The 25,874-nt window shown below is 43.8% G+C and overlaps 1 protein-coding gene across 1 annotated transcript in view; it reads left to right on the top strand.

The window, feature by feature from the left end:
- The window catches only part of CACNA2D3 (calcium voltage-gated channel auxiliary subunit alpha2delta 3), an 806,837-nt gene that overhangs the window by 307,536 nt on the left and 473,427 nt on the right, over window positions 1-25,874 (top strand). Inside the window, exon 5 of the mRNA XM_045529969.1 lies at window positions 8,389-8,551. Coding sequence (XP_045385925.1) covers window positions 8,389-8,551 — 163 coding nt within the window. The remainder of the gene's footprint in view (window positions 1-8,388; window positions 8,552-25,874) is intronic.

Genomic DNA, 25,874 nt, shown 5'->3' with positions numbered 1-25,874 from the left:
CATTCTGTAGGTTGTCTGTTTATTCTTGTGACTGTTTCTTTGGCTGTGCAGAAGCTTTTTAATTTAATCAGGTCCCATTCATTTATTTTTGTTGTCGCTGTGATTGCCTTTGGGGTCTTCTTCATAAATTCTTTGCCTAGGCCAATGTCTGTAAGAGTCTTTCCTACATTTTCTTCTAGAATTCTAATAGTTTCGCACTTAAGGTTTAAGTCTATTATCCACCGTGATTTGATTTTTGTGAGAGATGAAATGTGTGGGTCCTGTTTCAGTCTTCCACATGTGGCTATCCAGTTTTCCCAGCACCATTTATTGAATAAGGATTCTTTTCCCCAGAGTATGTTTTTTTCTGCTTTGTCAAAGACACCGTCTGACTCTTGACAGAAAAAGTTTGCTGCCCTCTGCCCTACTGATTACTCTGAGATACTTAACTCCTTGAACCACCACGTTGCAGCCTGGGGCTGCACTGGTTTCTGGTGAACAAAGCACACCCACCGCTTTGTCCCTGGTATTTTATATGTTACATTTTGTCCCCTGGATTAGTACCCTTGTGCCCCCATCACACTTAGTAGGTCATCAGATATATACACACAAAAAAATTAATTTGCCCTGACCCCAAGGGCAGCAAGGATTCGGAAATACTGAGGTGACTTGGACTAAACACATCTTTTCCTCAATCGATCATATGGACTAAGCCACTGAGCTTCATAATTACAGCAATGCGTTCCAAGGCCTGAGCAATGATTCTTCTTGTTTGTACTGAATCAGCCTTTTCAAAATCAATGTAGAACAGACAAATGAATTTGGGGAGGAGAAACAGAACACACAGTCATCCCTGGTAAATGATGAGCACCACTGAGCAAAATCGTGCTTAGGTTTCCATCCTTCATTTGCATTCTGGGCTGTGCAGATGATTCAATTAAACGGCAGTTTCGAAGCTGCCTCCAGAGAGCCTGTGCATGAACCATTACTGCATTGTCCTTTATCAAGCAGCAGGCGGAGGCTTTATTTTGGTAATTTAACTTCCAGTTATACGAAACAATGGAGGTGAAAGCTGGAGTTCTGGAAAGTGTTGGTAGTCTGTGAAGTGCTTGGGTCTATGGAAGATTAAGACTTCCCTTAACGTGGTGCTGTGGGAAGAAAGTGCTACTGACATGTTTCCTAGAAACCAGATTCCTCAAAAGAGGGGGGCCTTCCCCTTGGCATTGATTGGGTGGTTCATGGGCTGGTCAAGATATTTCTGCACAGTCAAGAGCTTCCTGAGTTGGTGTTTCAGCAGAAGTCTGATTTGTTTTGGGGGTGCCATATCCCAGTAAATTGTGCTTTAAAAAATGGTTAGGGTTGAAATTATTAACTTGAGTTCTGTTTCTGTAGAGTTCTTGAATTAATAATGCAAAAAGAATTGAAAGGCCTTTTGTGACTTTAATTTTTTTTATCAAGGCATACATTTCTATCTGGGAAAATGCAGTTCTTTAGCATATAACTCAGTGAGTACTGACAAATGAATACGTGTGTGTAACCCGTGCTTCATCAAGATATGGAACATTTCCAGCACTCCGGGAAGCTCTCCTGTGGACCCCCCAGTTGACTCAGACCCTTGCCCCAAGAAGCAACCCCTGATTGCCATCATGATTGAATAATAATTTTGACTGTTAGAACTTCATATAAATGGAATCACGCATGTGTTCTCTTTTGTCTCTGGCTTCTTTCACTCTTAATGTTTGTGAGATTCATTCATATTTTGAGTGTATCAGTAATTCATTCCTGAGCAGTAGTCCACTGTATGACTGTATCACAGATTTATTTATCCTTTCTCCTGTTAATGGACATTTGGGGTATTTCTAGTTTTGGGCTGTTAGGATGGGGCTTTCAAGAACATTCACACAAATATTTTTGTGGGTATGTTTTCATTTCTCTTGGGTAAATACCTAGGAGTGGAATTGTCGGGTCATATGGTAGATATATGTTTAACTTTACAAGAAGCTGCAAAGTGTTTTCCCAAAGTGTTTGTACCATTTTATATTTCCATGAGCAATAAATGAGATTTCTGGTTACTCCACATCCTTGGCAACATTTAATATTGTCAGAATTTTTAATTTTAGCTATTCTAGTGGGTGGAAATTGGCATGTGATTGGGGTTTTATTTTGCACTTCCCTGATGACTGAACACATTTTGACCTGCATATTGGCCATTCATATACCTTCCTTTGTAAGGTGTCTGTTCAGATCTTTTGTCCATATTGAGATTGGTGTTTTAAGTTGAGTTATAGTAGTTCATTATGTATTCTGGGTATGAGTCATTTGTCAGATGTGTATATTATGAATATTTGTCCTCAACAGTAGCTTTCCTATTTGTTTCGTTGACAGTGATTTTGATGACCAGAAGTTTTGAATTTTCATAACTTTCAAATTATCAATTTTTAAAATTATAAGTGCATTTTGTATCCTAAGAAATCAATGCCCACCTGAAGGCCACCAAAGTATTCATCACCTTTTTTCTAGAAGCATTACAGATGTAGTTTTTATGTTTAAGTCTATTATCCATCTTCAATTAATATGTATATATGATGTGAGTTAGGGATTGAGAATGTAGTTTTCATATCTTTCATCATTTGATCCAGCACAGTTTGTTGAAAACATAATACTTTTCCCATTGAATTATCTAGACTTCTTTATTGAAAATAAGTTGACTGTGTATGTCCAGCTTTATTTCTGGACTCTTCTGTTCCAGTGATATGTTTGTCTATTCTAATGCCAATACCACACTGTTTTGATTAACGAGATTTAGAGGAAGGCTTAAAATCAGGAAATGTAAGTCCTTGGACTTTTTTCTTCTTTTTAAAAATTGTTCTGGAAATTGAAATTCTTTTCATTTCTGTATAAAATTTAAAATCAACTTGGCAATTTCTACAAAAAGCCTGTTGAGATTTTGATTGGGATTTCATTGATATAGATCAGTTTGGGAAGAACTTTCCAATTCTTGAGCAAATTATCTCTTTCCCTTTATGTATGTCTTAAATTTCAAACAGCAATATTTTGTAGTTGGTAGTATTTTGTAGTTTACAGGCATAGCACATATTTTTCAAAATTTATACCTAAATATTTCATGCTTTATGCCATTGTGAGTGCTATTATTTTCAATTTTAATTTCCAGTTGTTCTTTGTTAGGATATTAAAATGCAATAGATTTTTTAAATATTTGTCTTGTATTATATGACCTTGCCAACTCTTAAAAAAATTATAACAATTTTTTAGTATATTATATTCATTGGTATATTGTGTGGATTCCTTAGGATTTTCTATATAGACAATCATATTGTCTGCAAATAAAGATATTTTTTTCCTTTCTAATTTCAATATGTTTTATTGATTTATTCATCTGACTATATTTGCCAGGACCACCGATACAATACTGAATAGAATTGGTAAGATATCCTTGCCTTGTTCCTGATCTTAGGGGAAAACATTCAGTGCTTCTTTATCAATAGAATGTTAGCTGCAGGTTTTTAATAAATGTTCTTTATCAGGTTGAGAACACTTTTTCCTATTTCTAATTTTCCAAACATTTTTATGATGAACAATAATTGAATTTTATCAAATACTTTTTCTGCATCATATGATTTTTCTTCTCTGTTCTGCTAATGTAGTAAATTATGTTGATTGATTTTTCAAATGTTAAAACCAACCTTGAATTCCTGGGATTAATACAACTTGGTCATAATGTATTATCCTTTTAATTATAGGTAGATTTCATTTCATTTAATATTTTAAGATTTTTTGTGTCCAAGTTCATGAGGAATATTGATGTGTACTTTTTCGTTTCATTTCATTTTGTTTTGTTTTTTGAGACAAGGTTTGCTCTGTTGCCCAGGCTAGAGGCGTCATAGTTCACTGCAACCTCCAACTCCTGGGCTCAAACAATCCTCCTGCCTCAGCCTCCGGAGTAGCTGGGGCTATGGGCTTATACCACCATGCCTGGCTAATTTTTCTATTTTTTGTGGAGATGGAGTCTCCCTCTTGCTCAGGCTGGTCTTGAACTCCTGGCCTCGAACTCCTGGCCTCAAGCAACCCTCCTGCCTCAGCCTCCCAAAGTGCTAGGATTACAGGCGTGAGCCACCACACCCAGACAATATGTTGTTTTTATTATGATTAATTTCAAAAGATTTTTCAACTTCCTATGTCATTTTCTTCATTGACATGTATATTACTAAGAAGTATGTTGTTTAATTTCTAAATCTTTAGGACATTTCCAGATAATCTTTAATTGGATATCTAGATATCAACATTTTTATACCAATATCATATATTAATTTATAAATTTAGCCTGTTATTATCAGAGAACATACTATGTGGATTTCAGTCATTTCAGATTTATTGAGACTTAATGGCCCAGCCAGTGTATGCTCTGGAAAAGAAAGTGTGCTCTGCAGTTATTAGGTGTGGAGTTTTATAAATGTCAACTACGTTAAGCTGGCATTAAATAAATAGAGTTGCTACATGACCAACCCCCAATATAAATTCTGAGCACTGAGTCTCTCTTGAGCCTCCCTGGCAGACAGCATTTCAAATGTGTTGTTTCAATTCATTACTGGAAGAATTAAGTGCAACGGGTGTGATTACACTGGGACAGAACTATTGGAAGCTTATGCCTGGATTACTCTGGACTTCGCCTCATGTTCCCCCTCCCTTTGCTGATTTTGCTTTGTATCTTTTCACTATAATAAATCTTGTAAAAGTCCAAACTTTTGGTTTCATTGATTTTTTTTCTATTGATGTCCTGTTTTCAAGTTTCATTGATCTTTTTCGCTTTGCAAATTAAAAATATATTATTTCATTTCTTCTGCTTACTTTGGATTTAATATGCTCTTCTTTTTCTACTTTCCCAAAGTAGAAGCTTGGATGATTGATTTTAGATCTTTTTACTCTTCTAATCCATGTGTGTTCAGTGCTACAAATTTCCTTTTAAGCAGCTTTTGCTGCATCCACAATTTTGATAAATTGTATTTTCATTTAGATTAGCATTCCTCTTGAGACTTCTTTGATCCATGTGTTATTTAAAAGTATGTTGTTGGACCTCCAAATATTTTGGGACTTTTCAGCTATCTTTTTGTTATTGATTTTGAGTTTAATTTCATTGTGATCTGAGAGCATACTTTATATGATTTGTATTCTTTTAAATCTGTAGAGGTGTGTTTTATGGCTGAGAATGTGGTCTATCTTGGTGCGTGTTCCAAGCAAACATCTTCACATGCTTGAGAAGAATGCTCAAGCATTCTGCTCTTGTTGGATGAAATATCCTGTAAATAAATGTAAATTAAACTCAGTTGATGATGCCATTCAGTACAACTATATTTTTACCAATTTTTTGCCTCCTGAGCCTGTCAATTACTGATGTAGGGCTAGATATGTTGAATTCTTCAACTATAATAGCAGATGCATCTAATTATCCTCGCAGTTTTATCAGTCTTTGCTTCACATATTTTAACACTCTTTTGCTAGCTGCCTACAAATTAAGGATTGCTATGTCTTCTTGGGGAGCTGACCTCTTTATCATTAAGTAATACACATCTTATTCCCTGATAATGTTCCTTGCTTTGAAGTTTGCTTTGTCTGAAATTAAAATACCTATTCTGGCTTTCTTTTGATTAATGTTACCATGATATATCTTTCTCCATCCCTTTACTTTTAATATATCTGTGTCTTTATGTTTAAAGTAGGTTGCCTGTGGACAAAATATAGTTGGATCTTTTTTTTTTAATCCACTGTGACAGTCTCTGTCTTTTAATTGATGTATTTAGACCATTCACATTTAAGGGATTATTGATATAGTTGGATTAATATGTACCATAATTATAAGAATATTCTGTTTATTGTCCTTGTTCTTTCTTTTTTTGTCTTCTACTCTTTATCTACCTTCTGTTATTTTAAGTGAGCATGTTATGTGACTTAATTTTCACTCCTCTCTCGGCATATAAATGGTACTTCCTTTTAAAATTATTTTAGTAGTTGCCCTAGAGTTTGTAGTATACATTTACAACTGACTTAAGTCCATTTTCAAATGACCCTATCACACTTCATGGGTAGTGTAGGTACCCTATAAAGGAGTGTCTTAACTTGTGCTGCTATGACAGAATACCCGAGACTGAGTAATTTATAAAGAACAGAAATTTTTTATTTTTTCACGGTTCTGGAGGCTAAGAAGCCCAGGATCAAGGCACCAGCCTGTTTGGTGTCTAGTGAGGGCTGCTCTCTGCTGCCAAGCTGGCTCTTTGGTGCTGCATCCTCCGGAGGGGAGGAATGCTGTTTTCTCACATGGCAGAAGCCAGAATGGCAAAAGGGATGAACTTTCTCTGTCAAGCCGTTATACAAGGACATCTCATCCCATTCATGAGGGAGGAACCCTCATGGCCTAATCACCTCTAATGACCCCACAACTTAATGCCCTCACTGGCAACACCTGAATTTTGGAGGGGACACATTCAAATCGTAGCACAAAGTATTTCCCATTCCTCCCTTTGCTGTCATTCATTTCACTTATTCACAGACTATAATCACCCAATAATTAGTTCCTATTATTATTTTGAACAAGCTATTATATGTTAGATTAGTTAAGAATAAGAAAAATTAAATATTTTATTTTACCTTCATTTATTCCTACTCTAACACTCTTTTCTTTATGTGGATAAGAGTTTCTGACCTATATAATTTTCCTTCTGTCTTAAGAACTTTTAACATTTCTTGCAAGACAGGTCTGTTGGCAACAGATTCCCTCATTTTTGTCTGTCTGAGAAGGTTTTTATTTTTTTTTCACTTGCAAAGGATAATTTCACTACATACAGAATTCTGGGTTGATGGATTTTTTTTCTTTGAGCACTTTAAGTATTTCACTCCATTCTCTTCTTGCTTACATATTAATAGTTTCTGAGGAGAAGTCTGATGTAATCCTTTTCCTTATTCCTCTGTAGGTAAGATCTACCCCCCTTTCCCTGGCTTCTTTCAAGATTTTCTCTTTATCTTTGATTTTTTGCAGTTGTAATATGATATGTGTAGGTGTAGATTTTTGTAATATTCGTTTTGCTTGGAGTTCTCTGAGCTTCCTGGATCTGCACTTTTGGGTTTGTGATTAATTTTGGGAAATTCTCAGCCACTATTATTTCAAATATTTCTTCAATTTCCTTGTCTCTTTCTTCTCCATCTGGTATTCCCATTGCATATATATTACACCTCTCATAATTGTCCCACAGTTCTTGGATATTCTGATCCTTTTGTTCTCCTCTCTTTGCTTTTCAGTTTGGGAAGTTTCTATTAACATATCTTCAAGCTGTGTCCAGTCTACTGATGAGCCATCAAAGGCATTCTTCATTTCCATTACAGTGTTTTTGATTTCTTGCATTTATTATTGATTCTTTCATACACTATCCATCCTTCTGCTTATGTTACATCTGTTCCTGCATGTTATCCACTTTTCCCATTAGTCCCCTTAGCATATCAACATAGTTGTTTCAAGGTTCTGTTACTCCGCCCACTGGCCCGTGCAGTGGAAGGAGCACAGACTGGAGATAGGCTGCCTGTGTCTGGACTCTGGCCGTGCTGATCAGCTGTGGAATCTTAGGCAGGGTGCGTGAATTCTTTACAGCTCGGTTTCTTCACTTGCAAAGTAAGAATATTCATAAATCTACTTCATAACATTAAGAGATCAAGTGAGATAACACATGAAAAGCATGTGGAATAATTTGTGACATGAAGCAAGCCTTCTGTATGTGTAAGCTGATGATGTAGCCATTTGTAAAATGTGCCAGCCCACGCCCGTCTGAGGGCCTTTTCCCTTGCTGTCCTCTCTGTCTGGGACACTTGCCCCAGATGCCCTCACCACTGGCTTCCTCCCCTCATTCAGTCTCAAGGCGGGTGTCACTGTAGCAGTGAGACCTGCCCCGAGCACCATATATAAACACAGAGCCCTTCTGCTTCTGCTCCTCCCCTTACTGTGGTATTATTTTTCCAAAGCAAGTATGATGCTCTGACATGTTATATATTTACTTGTTATCTTTTGTGGATTTTCGGCCTCCTTTAACTTAAACATAGGCTGCTAGTGGCATGGTCTCTTTCCAAAATTTAAAGAATTAAAATGTTTTTAGGGATGTTTTCTCTATATTCACATAAGGAAGTACTGTGTTGCCCCTTGAGTGTATGTTTTCCAAGAATATTTACTGACATTGTCAAATACTTATGTAATGCTATCACACCTGCATAAAAGCAGCCATAGACAGCACATAAGACTCAAAGAGGTTATGTGAGCAAATCAGGGTCCACAGATGTAGGGACGGCATGTGGCCTGTGCCTGGGACTGTCTGCCCTCAGCTGCATGTAATGTTTTTTGACTTTCTCTTTCAGTATGAATACTTCAATGCTGTGCTGATAAATGAAAGGGACAAAGACGGGAATTTTTTGGAGCTGGGAAAGGAATTCATCTTAGCCCCAAATGACCATTTTAATAATTTGCCTGTGAATATCAGTCTGAGTGACGTCCAAGTGCCAACGAACATGTACAACAAAGGTAAGACTCCGGGCCGCTGCTCCTTTTAGAGGGTAAAGAGTAGGGGGTTTGAGAAGCAGGGATGGCTGGTTTTGGATAAAGGTTTTTTTTTTTTTTTCTTTTTAAAGCACAATTACAAGCTGAATGTGTCACCCATCAGCTGGATAGGTGAAGGGTGTACCTGTTCTGCCTGGAGATTCTGGGCTTGCTGTTTCTCCAATTGGTGTTTATTACACATTAAGCTCTCTGACATGTAGGCCAGGGGTTGGCAAACCTTTTCTGTAAAGGGCCACATAGTAAATATCTTAGGCTTTGCCAGCCAGTCTCTCCTGCAACTACTCAGCTCTGCTGTTCGGGCACAAAAGCAGCTGTAGACAATATGTGACATCAGTGGGCATCGCTGTGTGTCACTCAAATTTATTATCTACAAAAAGAGCTGGCTGGCTTTAATCTGCAGGCATCGTTTGCTGACCCCTGATGTAACCTCTTTCTTTCCTTCCTCTCTTCCCTGAAATGGTATTTAAGGGTTGGGGAGCTCCTGGGTTGCAATGGAATCAGTTTTGGTCTTTTCTCAGAGCACAGAGCACCATGGACATTAATGAATTCCCTATTCCCAGGATTTCATACCTCAAATCTAGTCGTCATGTAGACACTAGAGTTCTTTTCCCGAAATTCCCATCTGCCCATTCCAACTGGGATTATGGTGGCCAAGGACTGGGCTCTGACATCAGATGGCCTGTGGCTAGACCCCGAGTTCCACCTCTTTCTGGCTGTGACCTTGGGTGTGTCACCTCGTCTTTTTAGGTCTTAGTTTCCTCGTCTCAGTGATGTGAATAATAATCATGTCTACCTCAGAGGGTGGTTGTGAGGACTAACTGAGATGATGTTTAGGAAGGATTGAAGTTCTTGTCAACATCTTCACCTTATCATTATTGAGCAGGAGTTTGCTCTACTTTGCCATACCTGAGAGGCTCCTAAAAAAAAAAAAAAAAAAAAAAAAAAGCGCTCTCCTCCCGGAAAAGTAAATCAGAAAGTCGTGGTATTTTTTATACGGGACAAGTAAAAAACATGCCCTATTGTCTGCCATCAAGGTTTCAAAGATATCGGGCCCAGTTTCTGTCACAGCATCAGTTTCAGAATCACGTTCAAGGTTGCAACAGTGAAGAGCAAGGGATGTTGATGTGAACCCTGCTCTCCCCCTGTGGGCTGTGTGGTCCTCAGCAGGCAGCTTTGCCTCCTGAGCCTCAGTTTCCCACTTTATGGATAAAGGTACTGTGTCCTCAGTGGGTTACGAGAGGATATGCAATGGTGTGTGTGTAGCCCTTAGCATGGCAGCGGCATGGGACAGCCATCAGTGAGTTTGGGCTGTCGTCATTACTGTTGGGAAATAACATGGATATAAACTGCGCTTCTAAATTGTTCCAGGTCACTGTTTAAGGAGCTTGGTCAGTGATTAAAGAGCTTGCAACTCACTGTCTCCGAAACATTTCCCTCGTGGCTGTTCTTTGTGGGGGCATACCCACTCTCTCCCTTTCCTGGGCTCTCTGTTGCCCACCCTGGAAGCTCAGTGGAGGCAGGACCCCATCCGTTACCTGTTCTGACGGTTATTGGGGGTCCCGTGGTAAACCAGACACAGCCCCTCCCTCAAAGGCTTCACAGTTTAGTTGGGGAGCAGACAGGCAGTGAGGTCATAAGAACGCCGTGTGTCACGCACGGATGGGCTGCAGCATGGACAGTCCGGGGACAGTGGGAGTGCCAGTGACGATGGCAACTCTCCAGTGGTTCATGTGGGCAGAGACTCAACTTTGCCTCTTTCCTTTCTCCCTCTTAGAGAAAAAAAGTGATGTCAGTCTAAACTACTCCCGAAGAGCTCTGGACTGGGCCACATCCTGTGACCTAATCTTTACTTTGGACTCTTCCTTAGGGAACAAGTGGCACCACGCCTTGGAGGGCTGCGCTCGGCTTTACTGGGCAGAGTTTATTCCTCCAAGATGACCTTGTCAGCTGATGAAGTCCCAAATGAAATTTCTCCCTTTTGTGCAGTGTGGCTGGAAGAAAGCCATCTTAGCATTAAAAACATTCTCAACTGAAGATGAAAAAGTGACGAGATTTTACAGAGCTATTTCAGATATATAACAAGCCAGAATGATCTTTTAAAATATGACAGCTGCTTCAAGCTTGCTTGAGCCATTAGCACCATGACAGAGATTTAATTGCACCTTGGGCTTTAAATTGTGTAATTGTACCTTTTGATGATGGCAACACGTAAGGGAGACACCATTGATCACACAGGCTGTAGAATCGTTCTCATGAGGATCTCTAGGTAGAATCTTAATGGATAGTCAGAGTTCTTGAGCCATGGGAGGTAGATAATGACACTTAAGGTCATTCTCGGCGGCTCCCGTGGGGTCTGCCTACCACCCATGGCCAGACTCCATCGTCATCCCCCAGCCCCGGGCGTGGGGCACAGACGTGGGGCGTGGGGCACAGATGTGGGGCGTGGGGCACAGACGTGGGGCGTGGGCCAGGTGCTCTATCTTGTCTCAGCCAGGCGGTGTCTGCTCACGGGAGAGGGGCAGACACTTCAGGCAAATTCCTGTCTCCACTCTACCTAATTCAAAGCAGCCCCAAACAGTCTTTTTTCTTTCCAAACTGCAGAAATATATTTCATGTTTAGAAGGCCCTCCAGCTAAGATCTCGTTATTGATGACATGTACTCAAAACATATGCTCAGAACTTGGTCACTGGCTATGTTGTTCCTTGTTTCTGGGTTGGAAATCTTGCTCACAACAAAGAAAACCAATACAAGGCCGTTCTCTCCTGGCAGCCAGGCCTCCCGTGGATACGTAGTAGTGTGGTTTGATAACCTGCTCAGGAGCTGCTGTGTGCTATGTTCTTGGGCATCATTTCTGGTTCTAGAAGAAACTGGCTGGTGGACTCCATCTGCTCTCTGCAGTGTGCTCTCCGCCTCCTCGGCTGGGCCTTGCAGTCAGGCTGTCCAGCCTAGTCAACGCCTTCCTCTGTGCTTGAGGTGTCTTTCTCTAATGCACTGAGAGAGACAAGCTTCAAAGTTGGCGACATGCTGGCAAGCTGTGCCCATGGGAACTCCAAGAGCCATAATCCTAGAGTCTTTAGAGATGCATCCTGGGGTCCTCAGTGTGCCTGATACAGCGCTGTTTTCACGAAACCTCTTCAACAGACGCTCACTGAGTGGCTGCTCTGGCATCCCCAGCCTGTGAGTCTTACTATCCGGGAGACTGTGAAGACCAGTGGCCGATACCCTAACGCTGTAAACGACTTCATATCCCATTTGGGGAAAGCAAGGGGCAAGATGCTTTTGTGAGAACTGTTGTGATCTGGCAGAGGATTCAGATAAAGGTGAACTCTTTTTTAAATACTTTCCAGGCTGAAGTGGTATAAAATTTATATGTACATACACACAGGTACATAGACACACACATACCTATTCACATGTTATATATTATGGTGAGGGGGAGGTGTGAATTGCAAGACACAGCCTAGACCACTCCTTCATCTTCCACGTCTGGCTGAGACTGGGCTGCAAGGCTATGCCTTTCTTGGGGGTCTAGCCCCCGAAAATGAAAAGAGCTCCAGGAAAAGGAAGACCTGTAACCACCATTGCAAAGCCCCCAGAATCAATCTGTCTGTTACAATCTGATAGTTTCTTCTAAAAACCCCAAGGAAAGGGCAAAAGTCCGGAGAGGCAGGGATTGGGCCCCTGCTTAGAAGCGGAGTGTGTGTGCCGCCGTAGGGATGGGCAGGATCGCTGGATCTGGATTTGTCAGATGTCTGAACCTATTTTTCAAATGTTGGGTTTGATAAAATGCAAAATGCATTTTGCCAAGCACTTTTCCCCTTAATTACACGTGTATATTTTAAGGGAAATTTAATCCATATGTTTCTGATTTGTTTACACGGAAATCGTTAAAATGTTGTTTTTCAAGAGCCATTTGATGTGCAAGAAGGCTCATGAACCTTTTAAAAAGCTGTTTAAAATTTTCTGCTTTCTCTTTTGTTTCTTTTCCGTTTGCATGTGTGTGTGTATGTGAGAGAGAGAGGGAGAGACAGGGAGCACGTGTGTACAAGTGAGCAAGAGTGACTAACCCCAGGATGTTAAAAACAAATTCCGACTCTAAATGGTTTTTCTCCTTGGGTTCTGAGCATTCGGAGTAGGCTAGAATCTTGTGTCCGTGCCTGTGTCCCAGCCCTGACTGAAGGTGGTGGTGATATGGCCCTAAGTTGGAATTGGGAGTCCAGGTCAGAGGAAGTAGGCCAGAGCACACTGCTTCGACCCCAGAGAAAGACCTCCAGGAAGCTGCAGTCCTCGCCGAGGCCCAGGGAACCCCCCCCAGCTGTATCTGGTTTTCAGGAGCCCCTGTTCCAGCAGTGTGAGTGCAGCAGGACTAAGGCGTTTGGCAAGATACACACAAGGCAGTGCCACCGAAGTGATTCCACAGTTGTCATCCCAAAGTACTCATAGCTTTTCTATTCTAGGTTGTAAATGATATTTTTATATCACAGAATAACTATGACTTAAAATTCACAAGTTGAGTGACGGGGTTTAAGTTCTACTGGCAATTCCTTCACACTTCTGAATGCATGTATGTGCACATAAACATAGGTCTGCATAGATGTGTATGTGTGGGTGCATAGGTTTGTGTCTGTATTTGCTCATGGAGGGAGGGTATCATGTGGCCCTTTATGGCCCCTCAACCCTATGCTAACCTTATGTTTAGCCTGGAAGTTGCACTTGATGAATAAGTGAGTGAAGGATGGATACGCAGATTACTTACCAAGAACTGCGCTCTGTACTGAACACTTTAACTGCATTATCTCATTGACAGTGACCCTACATGTCATAGGCAGCAGTGGGGACCACCATCCTCCAAGGCAAACCTTCCACAGCCTCTGTTCTAGAGTTGAGTGCAGGGACATTACATGGTGTAAAACTCAAAAGGCATCACTTTAGGTGCCAAGTGATGGTTCCCCAAAATGCAAGTGGAAAAGGAGTTTATACAACCTGCCTAAGGCTCCCTGCAACACTGTTCTTGTCCCCCAGTCCCCTTTCTTCCCAGATACTACCCTGTGCAGTCCTGATCTCTCTGTCCTGCTCTACTGTGAGGGTCTCCCTGGAGCATCGGGGAAATCTTTGGGGAGTGGCAGGCCTGGACTTGCTGTGAGTACCAGCGTGGTGGACTGGGAAAAGCATTTCACTCTTGGGGCCTCCTTTCCTCATCTGTACGGTGTAAAGTGTCATTTTGAGCACTGAAGGAGGGGAAGGTGCAGCAGGGGAGGGGAAGGAGAGGCACTCGGTACACACTGACCCTCCACCCCAAACCAGCCTCCAGCTCCCTGCAAACCAGATGGGCTCCCCTTGCTGGCCTGCCCCAAACCTGCAGGGGATGCCCATCCCCAAGCCCCGACCACCTTCCCTTCAACAATGTGTGTAGAATCAAATATAAGCGTGCTCACAAGCTGACTCCGGTTTTCTGCCCTCTTTTCCTGGCTACCCCATTCCTCCTCTTCTGGTCATGCCAGATCCGGGGACTCTAGATTCCCTGAACAGCCCCTGCTTAGGCTCTGACCTCCAGTGGAGGGTGCTTTCCCCCACCCTCTGGAAAGGCCTGTCCTGTCCTTAGAGCCCAGCGCCACAGCTGCTCTGTCTTTCCCTCTGGCCCCAGCCCTCCTCTCCAGAACCACCCCCTCCCGCTCACCGTGCCCCACGGTGCTTGGTCTGTTAAAGTATTCATCAGTCACATCCTGTAGTGGGTTTATTTGTTTGTTTGTTTCTCACTGGGCTCTTAGCCCTTAAACTTGGGCCAGGGGCTGTGATTTTTTTTTATCTCTTGGGAACGTAGCGGAGGACCTGGAATGGAAAAGATCTTCCACGGACTGTGCTGAATTAGACTGAGTCCACTTACTGCAGGTCATCAACAACGGTGTTCTTTCTTGTTGTTTGTTTGTTTTTGCTTGTTTTTTCTGTCAATTCTACTTGTATTTGAATGTTTGTTTGTTTTTGAAGACAGTAATTTTATATGTATGCCTAATCAGGTAATACTATTGACTTTGAGAATTTTTAAATTCATATTTTTAATCTCTTTTTCCAAAGGATTGGAAATCAAGACAGAATCTTGCAGTTGGATGGGAGCAGAACCTAGGCTAGAGGAATTCTGAAAGGAGGGGCCGGCAGCACTAAAGGAGAGTGGAAGAGCAGGGGGCATAGCTGGCAGTGTTTTATTTCACCCTGGTGTCCCGGCATTTGTGAAATGTCACAGCAATGGTGGAGAGCCAGAGTATATATGTGATTTACTTTTTTTTTAAATGGCTTTGAGAGGACTCAAGGTCATTCCTATGATAGCATCACTCTTAAGCACTTGCTGTCTGGTCTGTGTTTTGACTGGGAGGAAGAGGGTGGAACTACCTTCAGCACCTTGGAAATTGCAGCAGTGGGTATTGTGGCCTCCAGTGACAATACAGTGTGTTCCAGTGGGGAAAATCGATTAAGAGCCACTGTCCCTGAGCTTACCAACCAACCAGATATGCCACAGGTCCCTACATGTGAGAAAGGGACTGCTTTGCTGAGGAAATGCAGGCTCAGGATTTAAGAGGCCACAGCAGAGACTTGTCGGTGGCCCCGGCCTCCTGGGCAGCACCAGCCAGGGCGTGTGGTCTGAAGGTGAGTATAATGTGTCCTTGTTGCCTGGTGCTGGCCTCCCTCCCAAAGGGCTCAGACGATGATGCACGCTTCTCTGTGCAATAGACATCACGATAGTACCTATCTCGTGGGGTTTGTGAGGATTAAATGAAAGTGCATGTTAAGCATTTCAGACTGTGGCTACTGTGTGGCAAAAGCTTACTGAGAGTCTGGACAGGTAGTATTGTTCTAAGAAGGATGATAGTGAAGCCCACAGTGGCATTGTGCGTGCCTGGGAATATCTCTGACACTGGGCCAGGTAACGTTTTTTTTCTCCTGCATCTTGGGAACCCTTGAATCACTGCAGTTGTACATCAAGAAATTCAGGGAACAGAGAACAGCAGGGAACCAGAGCACAAGGCTGGAGGCCTATGAGCACTTCGACAGGGTGCCCCGTCTCTGATCCCTGCACCTGGCCTCCACGCGCTGATCGTGCTGGGACACGGGGAGCCTTTGTGCGTCTGTGTCCTACTGCTCGGGTCACCTGGCTGCTCAGACCCTTGGTGTCATTATCAATTAAATTCTGTAGGGCTTCAAACAACGCTCTTTGCTTTCCTTTTGCCTGGGACCAGGGCTCTCAGAGAGGCCTGGAGACCCTCAGTTGTTTGGTGGTCCTGGTCTTGGCAGGGACATGAAGAAAATCTTCTTTTTCACTTCTCACACTCTTTTGTTCTTCCCAACTCCAAGCTGACGGAAACTTCTATCCAGAACACACTATCTGCCCATTGTCCTTGGAGACTCACCTGGGCGTTAGTCAACTGCTGCCTCCCTCTACCAGTTTTCTTCCTTCAGGTAATATTTATATGGTGCTTACTGTGTGCCAGGCTGTGATCTAATGTGATCTAATACAGTGCAATCCCCACAACTCAGTGAAGTAGGAACCATTATTATTCCCATTTTACATGAGGGAAAACTGAGGCTTAGAGACTTGCTCAGAATTCCTCAGTTAGCAAAGGGTGTGAGTCAACATGTGAACCTGATGCTTTGACTTCAGATCCCCTGGGGTACACTGCCTCTCCGTACTGTGTCCTACATGCCACCGTATCCACCACCCCATGGCTGTGCTGAGTATTCAGCTAGCTGTGTCATGCCTGTTTACACGCACACTTTATACGTGCCGCAAATGGAAGGCCCTGTTTTTGTCAAATCGTGCTATTTTCTTCTCAGCATGTGAAAATCCATCACAAATGAAAACTAGTCTTATTTTACATAAACACTTCCAATCTCTTCCCTTTATCAACATAATGTTGCAGCAAAAAGTCATTTTAAAAATGTAAAGCAAATTCTGCATCAGAATGCCAATGGGTACCAACTGCTCACACATTGGGGATATTTCTGTCGGAGATGAGATGGTTCCACATTTAATCCTGCAAACCTGCCATTCCAAAATATGTACAAGACACGCGGGTAAAGAGGTAATGATTCATAATGCAAGAAGGCTCTTCTCCTCACCAGAAAGTTCACCGCCGTGTGTTTAGGAGATGTGAGTCCTTCCACCGGAGCAACTGGGGTGGCACGTGCAGAGCTGGGTTTCTATGGGACACACCATCATCTCTTGATTTAGGAAACATGCATGGAGCACCTCTTGCGTGTCCCTCTAGCGTGAGGGACTGTGGTGAGGAATGCACAGGCTCTGCCCATGTTCTCGTGGAGCCGACAGGTCCATAGGGAGGCAGCCGGGCAGTAACCACACAGCTGAGTGTGTGGTGCCCCCAGGAGGGTGTGCAGTGTGGAGGACAGGGCTGTGGTACAATGAGAGGATGCCCTAGAGCAACTCAGCTGGGGCTGAATGCAAGGGAGGAGGGGTCAGGGTCGGGGGACATCTTCCTAGGGAAGACAAGCTCAACTGCCATCTGAAAGATGAGTAGGAGATAATTAAACTAAGGTCTGGGGCATGGGGAGAGGCAGGAGATATTGCAGTGAGAGAAAACACATCACACGAGATACTGATAAATGGTCCCTGGCAAAATGTTTTGGGATGGAATAAGGGAGGGAGACGCCGTGTAGAATCTGTCACTTTTGGCAATCCACTGTATACGTGAGATGTTCAAGGAATACAAGTTCCTACTGTAGAGAAAGCTGTTTAATTATGAGTCAGCTTTTCCCTAACTCACTTGATTATGGCATCCTTTTATCATGGAACAACCATTAACATCTCAAAAGGCATGCGTGTTCTCTGGGGCCTGGAGACTCTGCTGAGCGGGAGCTCACGTGCTCAGGGGAAGGGTCTCAAAGGTGCAGAAATAAGTGATGGAGATGCAGAAGAGAACACGTCGAGGAAATGCATAGCAAAATACACGTGTGAGTGTGTGTGTTTGAAGGATGTAAGTGGTTGTATATGCAGCATAGTACTGGAGGGATGTTCAGGAAATGCATAGTGCTTGCTTTCTACCTTCCCCTTCCTATTCAGTTTGAATGTTTTACAAGGAACATGCATTACGTTTTTAGTAATTAAAAATGAAAGAACAAAAGAACTTGATTTACAAAGCTACCAATCTGCAAGTAATTTTTCAGGGGACACAGCTATCCCATAAAAGGAAATATATCAGCATGTAAATTGTTAATGGCTTCCCAGGTGACAGTTCTCTCTACTTTGTGGTGAAAATTGGTGGCAATGGTTTAGTCAGAGGCAGGATGACTATCAAGTGAGTTGTTTATGGAGTCAGTGTGGATGCTGCCTTTGCAAGAGATTGTGTTAAGTGTCATATTGTGTCCTTATGGTGGCAGTAGTTATTTTAAGATGAACGATGTTGGCCTGGGAAAAGGGAAATGATTTCCCTCTAAAATGATTCTATGATCCTCCAGCCATCTGCTGATGGATGTCACAGACACGGGGATGCCCTGCCTCAAATATGAAGACCATTCTGCACTTGGAAACAAATATGTCAGGGTTTCCAAGGGTCAGAATGGAAACTGGGATTAGAAGTGAGGTTTTCTTATCTCAGGAAGTGGCTGTGCAGTCTCGTTTTGTTCTCTCACGGACATTGTATCAGGTGACTTGCAAGAGGACTTTTTGAAGCAGCTGTTCCTGGGCCTCAGTAGACCATCTAAAGGTGATGAGGCCCAGGACTAATGCGGCCAAGGATGTGCACCAGCCAGTCCCCTCTGCCTTCCCCCCTGTCCCAGGCCACGTCCAGGAGCCTGGCCTGCATTGGGGACACGTGTCACAGGGGATCTGGACCAGGAGTTCCATGCAGGGGTCTTTGCTGCCCGATGAATGTCTGACAACAGCACAGGCAGGCCTTGGGGATGAGATGTCCACTGTCAGATATATTCTCTACTCAGGGCCACTAGTTCCTCAAGATGACATTCAAAAGTTCATGCCTCTGATACTTTGGGCGGGTTCCTGGTATAAATGACCTGGTGACTGACCTTCCCTATTTCTGAAGACAACACGTGCTGCACAATGTGGGCAGCTCCATTTTGTAGTCTCCAGAGGGCCACCATTCTTGTATTCTCCCTTCCTTCTTAAACGGGAGCGTTATTTCTGTGCATGTGGATGTTTTTCTCTTTCCTCTCCTCTCACTTCATGGCAGCAGAACAATTCTTAAGTGTTTTCTACCTCAACAGCTGCTGCTGCTCTGTGCCCACACGCGTAGGTATTTGCACATGTCCATATGCACAGAGATGCAGCACACTGTCACTTTGCCTTTTGGCAGGTGGATCAATCCACATCTTAGAGATGAATAAAATGGCTGAGGGAGATTGAGGGCACATATCTTTATGTGGAGAAACTCAGACTGGAGTTGAATGTCTTTCTGTTCCAAATCTGTGGTTTCCTACTTGTGCTTGGAAGCAGAGCCTCAGCAGCTGAACCTCTCTGGGTACGCCATATCCTCTTGTGTCTGCTTCACTCAAGGCCCAGGCCGGATGTGGGGAGGTGGGGCCCGACCTGACCTTCAGAGACGTTTCATGTCCTCTGTTCACTGCCCTCAAGGGCAGAGTGGGAGGAGGGAGCTAGCAGGACAAGGTCCCTCGGGACCCAGGTGAGGAGGTGAGGAAGGGCATTGGTTGGGGCTCCAGGCCCAGGACCAGTCGGGGCCTGTGACGGGCCAGCAGTGGGAGGGAGTGGTGGGTTCCCTCTGCGGGTGTGGGAGCCTGAGCAAAGGCCAGACCCAGCAGTGCCTTCTTCAGGTTCACACAAAATTGGGTTGTGGCAATTTGCTTTTCCACAAACGAGACTTTAAGGAAGATCTGGAGGTACTTGCTCAGGAAGGTTTTACAATGTTCCAGGATCAGTTCCTTGGATTTCAAGAGGAGGCAGTCATACTCTCTGTTTGTATCTCTTTAATTTTCTACCTGTCTCGGGATCATTTGTGTCCTTCACTCATTAGTATCTCCCTTCACGTAATAGCTGCATGTCTCAAATGGATCAATTTAAAAGAGTTTATTATTCTCTTATTGGCCAGTGTGCTCTCTGTTATGGGCTGAATAGTATCTACCCCAAAATTCATATGTGAAGTCCCCACCCACAGCACCTCAGAGTGTGACTGTACGTGGAGATAAGATCTTTAAAGAGGTGATTAAGTTGAAATGAGGTCCTTAGAGTTGGCCCTAATCCAATGTGGCTGTTGTCTTACAAGAAGAGACACGAGGGATCGCATGTGCGCAGAGAGATGGCCACATAAGCACAGCGAGAGGGCGGCCGTCTGCAAGCCAAGGAGAGAGGGCTCAGGAGAAACCACACTTGGATTTTGGCTCCAGAAATAAATTTTTACTGGTTAAACCACTGGTCTGTTGTATTTTGTTACAGCAGCCGGAGCTGACTAATACTCTCTCCTTCTTTCAAAGAGCATGTGAGTCAGGGATACTGAAAGCGGGCCACATCAGCACTTTTTCTTTGTCCTGATGCCAAGTTGTCATTTTTTTTCTTTCTGCCTCTTAGCCCCGCCCTCTCCATTGTGAACTCTGTTTCGGAAATGGCTGAGTGATATTCATGTCACTGGTTTTCTGTAGTACAATGTAGGGTCAATATCTTAAATGAAGAGCTGTCTGTCCATTTTATATGTAAGGAACACTGTTTGAGCTCATAGGCAAACTTCATCCTGTTCACTCTTACTTGAGGGAAAACCCAGCAGGTATCAATATAAGATCTGCCAAGATGCTGCCGTCTTCCAAGGAGTAACAATAGATGATTAGGACAGCAGCCACTGCGCTTTGCTCCATCTGCAGGCTCGTTGGACACCCGCAGCACCCCTGCTGTAGGAGATGAAGTCTCCTGGGTCAGTGAACGGGCTCTGAGGCCAAACAGCTGGAGGTAGAGTCGAGGCATGGCTGCTCACCTGCTGTGTGATCTCACACAAAATATTAACCTCTGTACTAAATAACTGTATCCACCTCAATGCATGAAGTTGTTGTAAGGACTAAATGAGGGAGAGGAGAGAGAGAGAGGAGAGAGAGAGAATATGAATCCCCTGGCATATCAGAAGGCTTAAAAATTGTTCAGTACTACAACTGCTCACCCCATTTTACAGATGGGAAGACTGAGGCTCCAGGAGGTTAAATTACTTGTCCAAGTCTGAATTCAGACCCAGGTCTGCCTGTTGTCCTAGCTGCCATGCTTTAGTGAGCTACAAGAGCCTCCCCAAGAGAAGACGATTGGGAGAAGCCCAGCCCCCGGGCTGCTCCCCACTGATGATGAGGGAAGATTTTCTTGGGTCAGGCTGGTCAAAGCCAGATCAGAGTGTCACCCCGGCTATTTCCTGACCTCAGCGAGGAAGCACCAGTGTGGCAGTGCTGGTGGTTCAAATATCGAAACTACGCATATGGTTGGTAGGTAGCTCCAAGACCCCTCCCCAGTGCCCCTGTCCCCCCCAGCCCCTCCCCACGACGGACAGGCTGGCGTCACGGGCTGAGGTCTGTGCCGTTGTACCTGATGAGCACCTGCCACACTGGCTGTGAGCACTGAGTGTCGCCCAGGGTGGCACTGCTGCGTTCCCTTGGCTACAGCCCCTCATCAGTGTACCCAATGTGTGCCTTCTCCCCTACCCCCGGGACTCTACCTCTTCTCTGAGGGGAACCCTGAGCCTCTGTCTCATCTCTCCTGATGTCCCCATTGGCTGCCTGGCCTTGTTCTCAGTTTCCTGTTCCTTCAGCTCTGCCCCCGCTCAGTCTGCACACCCTCGGACACTGGCTGAGGAGGCTTCTGGGGCTTTCTCATAGCCAGTGCGTCAGGCCCCCGCTCAGCTGGGGAGTGAGCCTTGGGTTCTCCCGGGTATCCTAGCACAAGAGGTCAGCCACCTACACCCAGAAGCCCTGGTGTGTGGGCTTGTCATTCCGGAGCGGACCTTCCTGGTATCCTGCTGAGGAAGCACAGTGGGCAGGCTCCCATCATGGTACTGAACGGAACCTTTTCAGGGAGCACCAGGCCTGCAGAGGGTTCTTTCTGTGAACTTTTAACTCGGGGTGTGGGAGGGGTGGGGTCTTTCACTGCCCGGTGCAGGGCCAGGACTAAGCTGTGTGGCAGGGTGGCTGCGACTGCAGGCTTGGCGTGCCGTCCACTTGCTGGCTGTCGGACCAGGGAGGTCAGCTGACCTCTGTGAGAGCTAGCTGACTTCTCACGGCTCCAGATCCCCACAGCGTGGTGGGGAGAAGCTACCGGAAAGGAAGAATGGGGAGAAGGGGTAGAGAGAGGGTCACGGAGGAAAGGAGTGAGGGATGCCGGGGAGGGAGCAGGAGCGAGCACCTGGATTTCCCCCCACTGTCAGAGAAGCCCATGCTGTAAGTGCTTCCCCGAGAAGCTCTGGGGTGGGGTCACACAGAGCCCTGGAATCTTCTTCACGAAGGCGACACCTGTGGGAGCTGGACCACCCATCTGGGACCAGCTGTAGGCGCCTCTCGGCCTCAAGCACCCTGCTAGTTATTTCTGTGGCTGGTGTTACTGATAACCTGGCTGCAGAAATGCTCTCTGCTTATCCTGGCACATTCCATCCAAGAGTTTGGGGTTTCTTTTCCCCTGCAGCTCATTCTGAGGAGTTCAATGAAGAAGATACAACCAGAAGTTGTTTCGACTGTCAAGACGAAATATCTTTTGACACTTTTCAACCTTTTTTTCCCTTCCAAGTCTCACTCAAGTTAATAATAAAGGAGAGAGGAATTGGAGTTTGAGAGTTATTTTCTATTTATACAGGAAAAGCCATCTTCATGCTTTAAATGTGGGTTCTGCATAAAATATTTGAAAATGACATTTATTAGCTAATGTTAGAAATTACCGGGTACATTGTGATTTGAGTAAAAAAGGACTTGGGGGACAAGGGTGGAAACCTAAGAGCCTCCAGGGGTGTGGAGGCCCAAAGTGCCCCTTGCCCGTGGAAGGCACGGTAGTGTCTGCCTGCAGGGAGGGGCCTCCGTGTGCTGGCTCTCGTCAGGTGACAGATGGGTACCATTTGGGGAGAATGAAATGCCTACATACGTGAAGTCTGCAGCATGTTGTGAAGGCCGGTCTTTTCACACTAGCTGAATTTATCACTGAGGAAGTGGTCCCCAGGGAGGGGCTTATAGGATTAGGGGTCAGTCTCCTGGTGTCAACAGTAGTGACTCTTGGCAAGAAGGAGCTGTAATGAAGCCGGGTTCACAGAGATGTGAGTGGGCCTGGACCGCCTTCTGGCCCAGATGCAGTCCAGGCCAGGCGACCCTCCCACCCTATTTGTCCTCCACAGTCTCACGATGCTCTTGGTAATGTCGCCTTTGAAAGGCAGGGATGGCCCTCTTCATGGCATCAAAATCCAGAGACTAGCAGCCCCACAGCAGAGTGGACTGGGGATGAAGAAGTCAGACCTCTGAACAGTATGGCAGAGAGTCTGTTCTGAGCCTTGACCCGTTTTTCAGATAATGCAGCAGCAAAGATAATATGTTTTTCCCATTTTCAGTGGCTCCTTTTCCTAATAAATAGCTTAGTCACAGGAGACACGTAATGCACTTTCAGGTTGTGCCAGAAAGAGCCTTATCTTCCATTTCCAGGCCTGTGGCCTATAATTCTGTATAATGGATGGCCAAGTTAGGAGGAATTGTTTCATGACAATCTGTCTCTGGGGGAATGTGGTTTATATTAACTCTGATGACAGAAAGTTAAGTCAAATGTCCTGTTGACAAAAGCTGGAGACCAAGATCTGATTTTAAATGGGCAATGATGATCAGCTTGGTTGGTGGGGAGTACCGCGGTATGCCGGCACCGGATGGCCAAAGTTAAGGCCCCCGGGCCAGGGCAGCACCAGCCAAGAAGTGAAGCAAAGAGTTGGAACATGTCTATTATGTTTCGGTGTCTCTGCATTAAAATAAAAATCCAAGATGGCAGGTTGTAATGTTGCAGAAATTGAAATGGCTCTCTGAGAGGAAGCTGGTTTTACAAAAGTGCAATTTAAGTTTCTGATGGTTCCAATAGTCTTCTGCATAGATATTTAAGAGGACTGAAGTTCATTACATGTGCAACAGCTGACGTTTTACAAGTGCCCCAGTGCAGGTCTTCCTGGCCTTTGTCATGTTTCATTTAACCCTCTGGCCTACCAAGAAGAGGCTGCTCAGTCAGAGGTACCCGGGCTGGCATCATCTCCCTTCCTGAGGGCTAAGGGGTCGGTGTCTTGGCCCCGCAGTGGGAGGCTGGCTGTCTGGGTCATCACACAGCTGATTTCTCAATGTATTTGTCCTAAACACACGAGCAATTCATGAAACCTAGAACTGACTTAGTCAGTAGTCTGCGTCTTGAAGAAGTAACCATTTTTGCTGTGAAGAGGCAACCAGGGAGCCTCTGGGCACCAAAGGGTGGAGCAGTGGTTCTCATCTCAGTCCACTTACTGGTCAGAATCACTCTCCCCTTTTTTTTTTTTTGAGACACAGTCTCACTCTGTTGCCCAGGCTAGAGTGCCGTGGCATCAGCCTAGCTCACAGCAACCTCAAACTCCTGGGCTCAGCGATCCTTCTGCCTCAGCCTCCTGAGTAGCTGGGACTACAGGCATGCACCACCATGCCCAGCTAATTTTTTCTATATATTTTTAGTTGTCCAGATTGTTTCTTTCTATCTTTTTAGTACAGACAGGGTCTCGCTCTTGCTTAGGCTGCTCTCGAACTCCTGAGCTCAAATGATCTGCCCGCCTCAGCCTCCCAGAGTGCTAGGATTCCAGGCATGAGCCACGATGCCCGGCCCACTGTTTACTTTTTTAAACAGCTTTATTGAGATATAATTCACATACAATACAATTTGCCTATTTAAAGTATACAATTCAATGGTTTTTAGTCTATTCACAGCTATGTGCCACCATCAGTTGCCAAGTTTAGAGCATTTTCATCACCTCGCAAAGAAACTCTGTAACCTTACCTGTCAACACCTGTCCCTCATTCCTAAGAAACCACTGATCTTTCTGTCTCTATAGATTTACCTTTTCTGGACATTTTTCATATAAATTTAATAATATAATATGTGGTCTTTGGTGACTGGTTTATTTCACTTAGCATAATATTGTCAAGAGTCATCCATGTTGTAGCATATATCAGTATCCATGCCTTTTCATGGCTGAATAATATTCCACTATATCTATAACATTTTGTTTATTTATTCATCTGTTGATGGATACTTGGGTTGCTTTCACCTTTTCCTATTATGAATAATGTTGCTAAGAACAGTCAAGTTTTTGAGTGGATGTATGTTTTCATTTCTCTTAGGCATTTACCTAGAAATGAAACTGCCAGATCGAATTGTAACTCTGTCTTTTACCATTTGAAGAACTACCAAAGTGGCTGCATCATTTTCCATTCCCGCTAGCAGAGTGTGAGGGTTCTGATTTCTCCATATCCTTGCTAACTCTAGTTATTAATATATATCATCTACCTCTCAGAAGTATGAGTGGTATCTTGTGGGTTCTATTTATATTTCCCTAATGACTAACGATTTCAAGCATCTTTTCTGTGCTTATTGGCCATGTTATTTGGAGAAATGTCTATTTCAACGCCTTGTTCATCTTTAATTGGGTTGTCTTTTTATTATTGAGGTGTAAGAGTTCTTTATATAATCCAGATATAAGTCCCATATCAGATATATGATTTGCAAATATTTTCTCCCATTCTGTGAGTTGTCTTTTCACTTTCTTCAGGGTGTCTCTTTGAAACACAAAAGATTTTAATTTTGATAAAGTCCACTTTACTTTTTAATTTTTTTGTTCATGCTTTTGGTGTTATTATCTAAGAATCCATTGCCAAATCTAAGGTCATGAAGATTTAGTCCTATGTTTTCTTGTAAGAGTTTTATAGCTTTAGCTCTTATATTTAAAATTTTGATCTGTTATAGTTTGGTTTTTATATGGTGAGAGATAAGAGTCCAAGTTCATTCTTTTGCATATGGCTATCCATTTGTCCTAGCACCATTTATTGAAAAGACTCTTCTTTCCCCCATTGAAGGGGGTCATGACACCCTTGTGGAAAATCAGTTTACCATAAACACACGGGTTTATTTCTGGACTCTCAGATCTATTCCTCTGATCTATATGTCTATCCTTATGCCACTGCTAATTACTGTTACTTTGTAGTAAGTTTAAAAATTAGTAAGTATGAGTTGTCCAACTTTATTCTTATTTTTTGAGAGTATTTTGGCTATTCTGGGTCCCTTACAATTCTACATGAAATTTAGAATCAGCTTGTCAG

This window comes from Lemur catta, chromosome 18 (assembly GCF_020740605.2).
Source record: "Lemur catta isolate mLemCat1 chromosome 18, mLemCat1.pri, whole genome shotgun sequence".
Lineage (NCBI taxonomy): Eukaryota > Metazoa > Chordata > Mammalia > Primates > Lemuridae > Lemur > Lemur catta.
The sequence above is the reverse complement of the archived record's forward strand: the minus strand, read 5'-3'. Positions and strand labels throughout refer to the sequence as shown.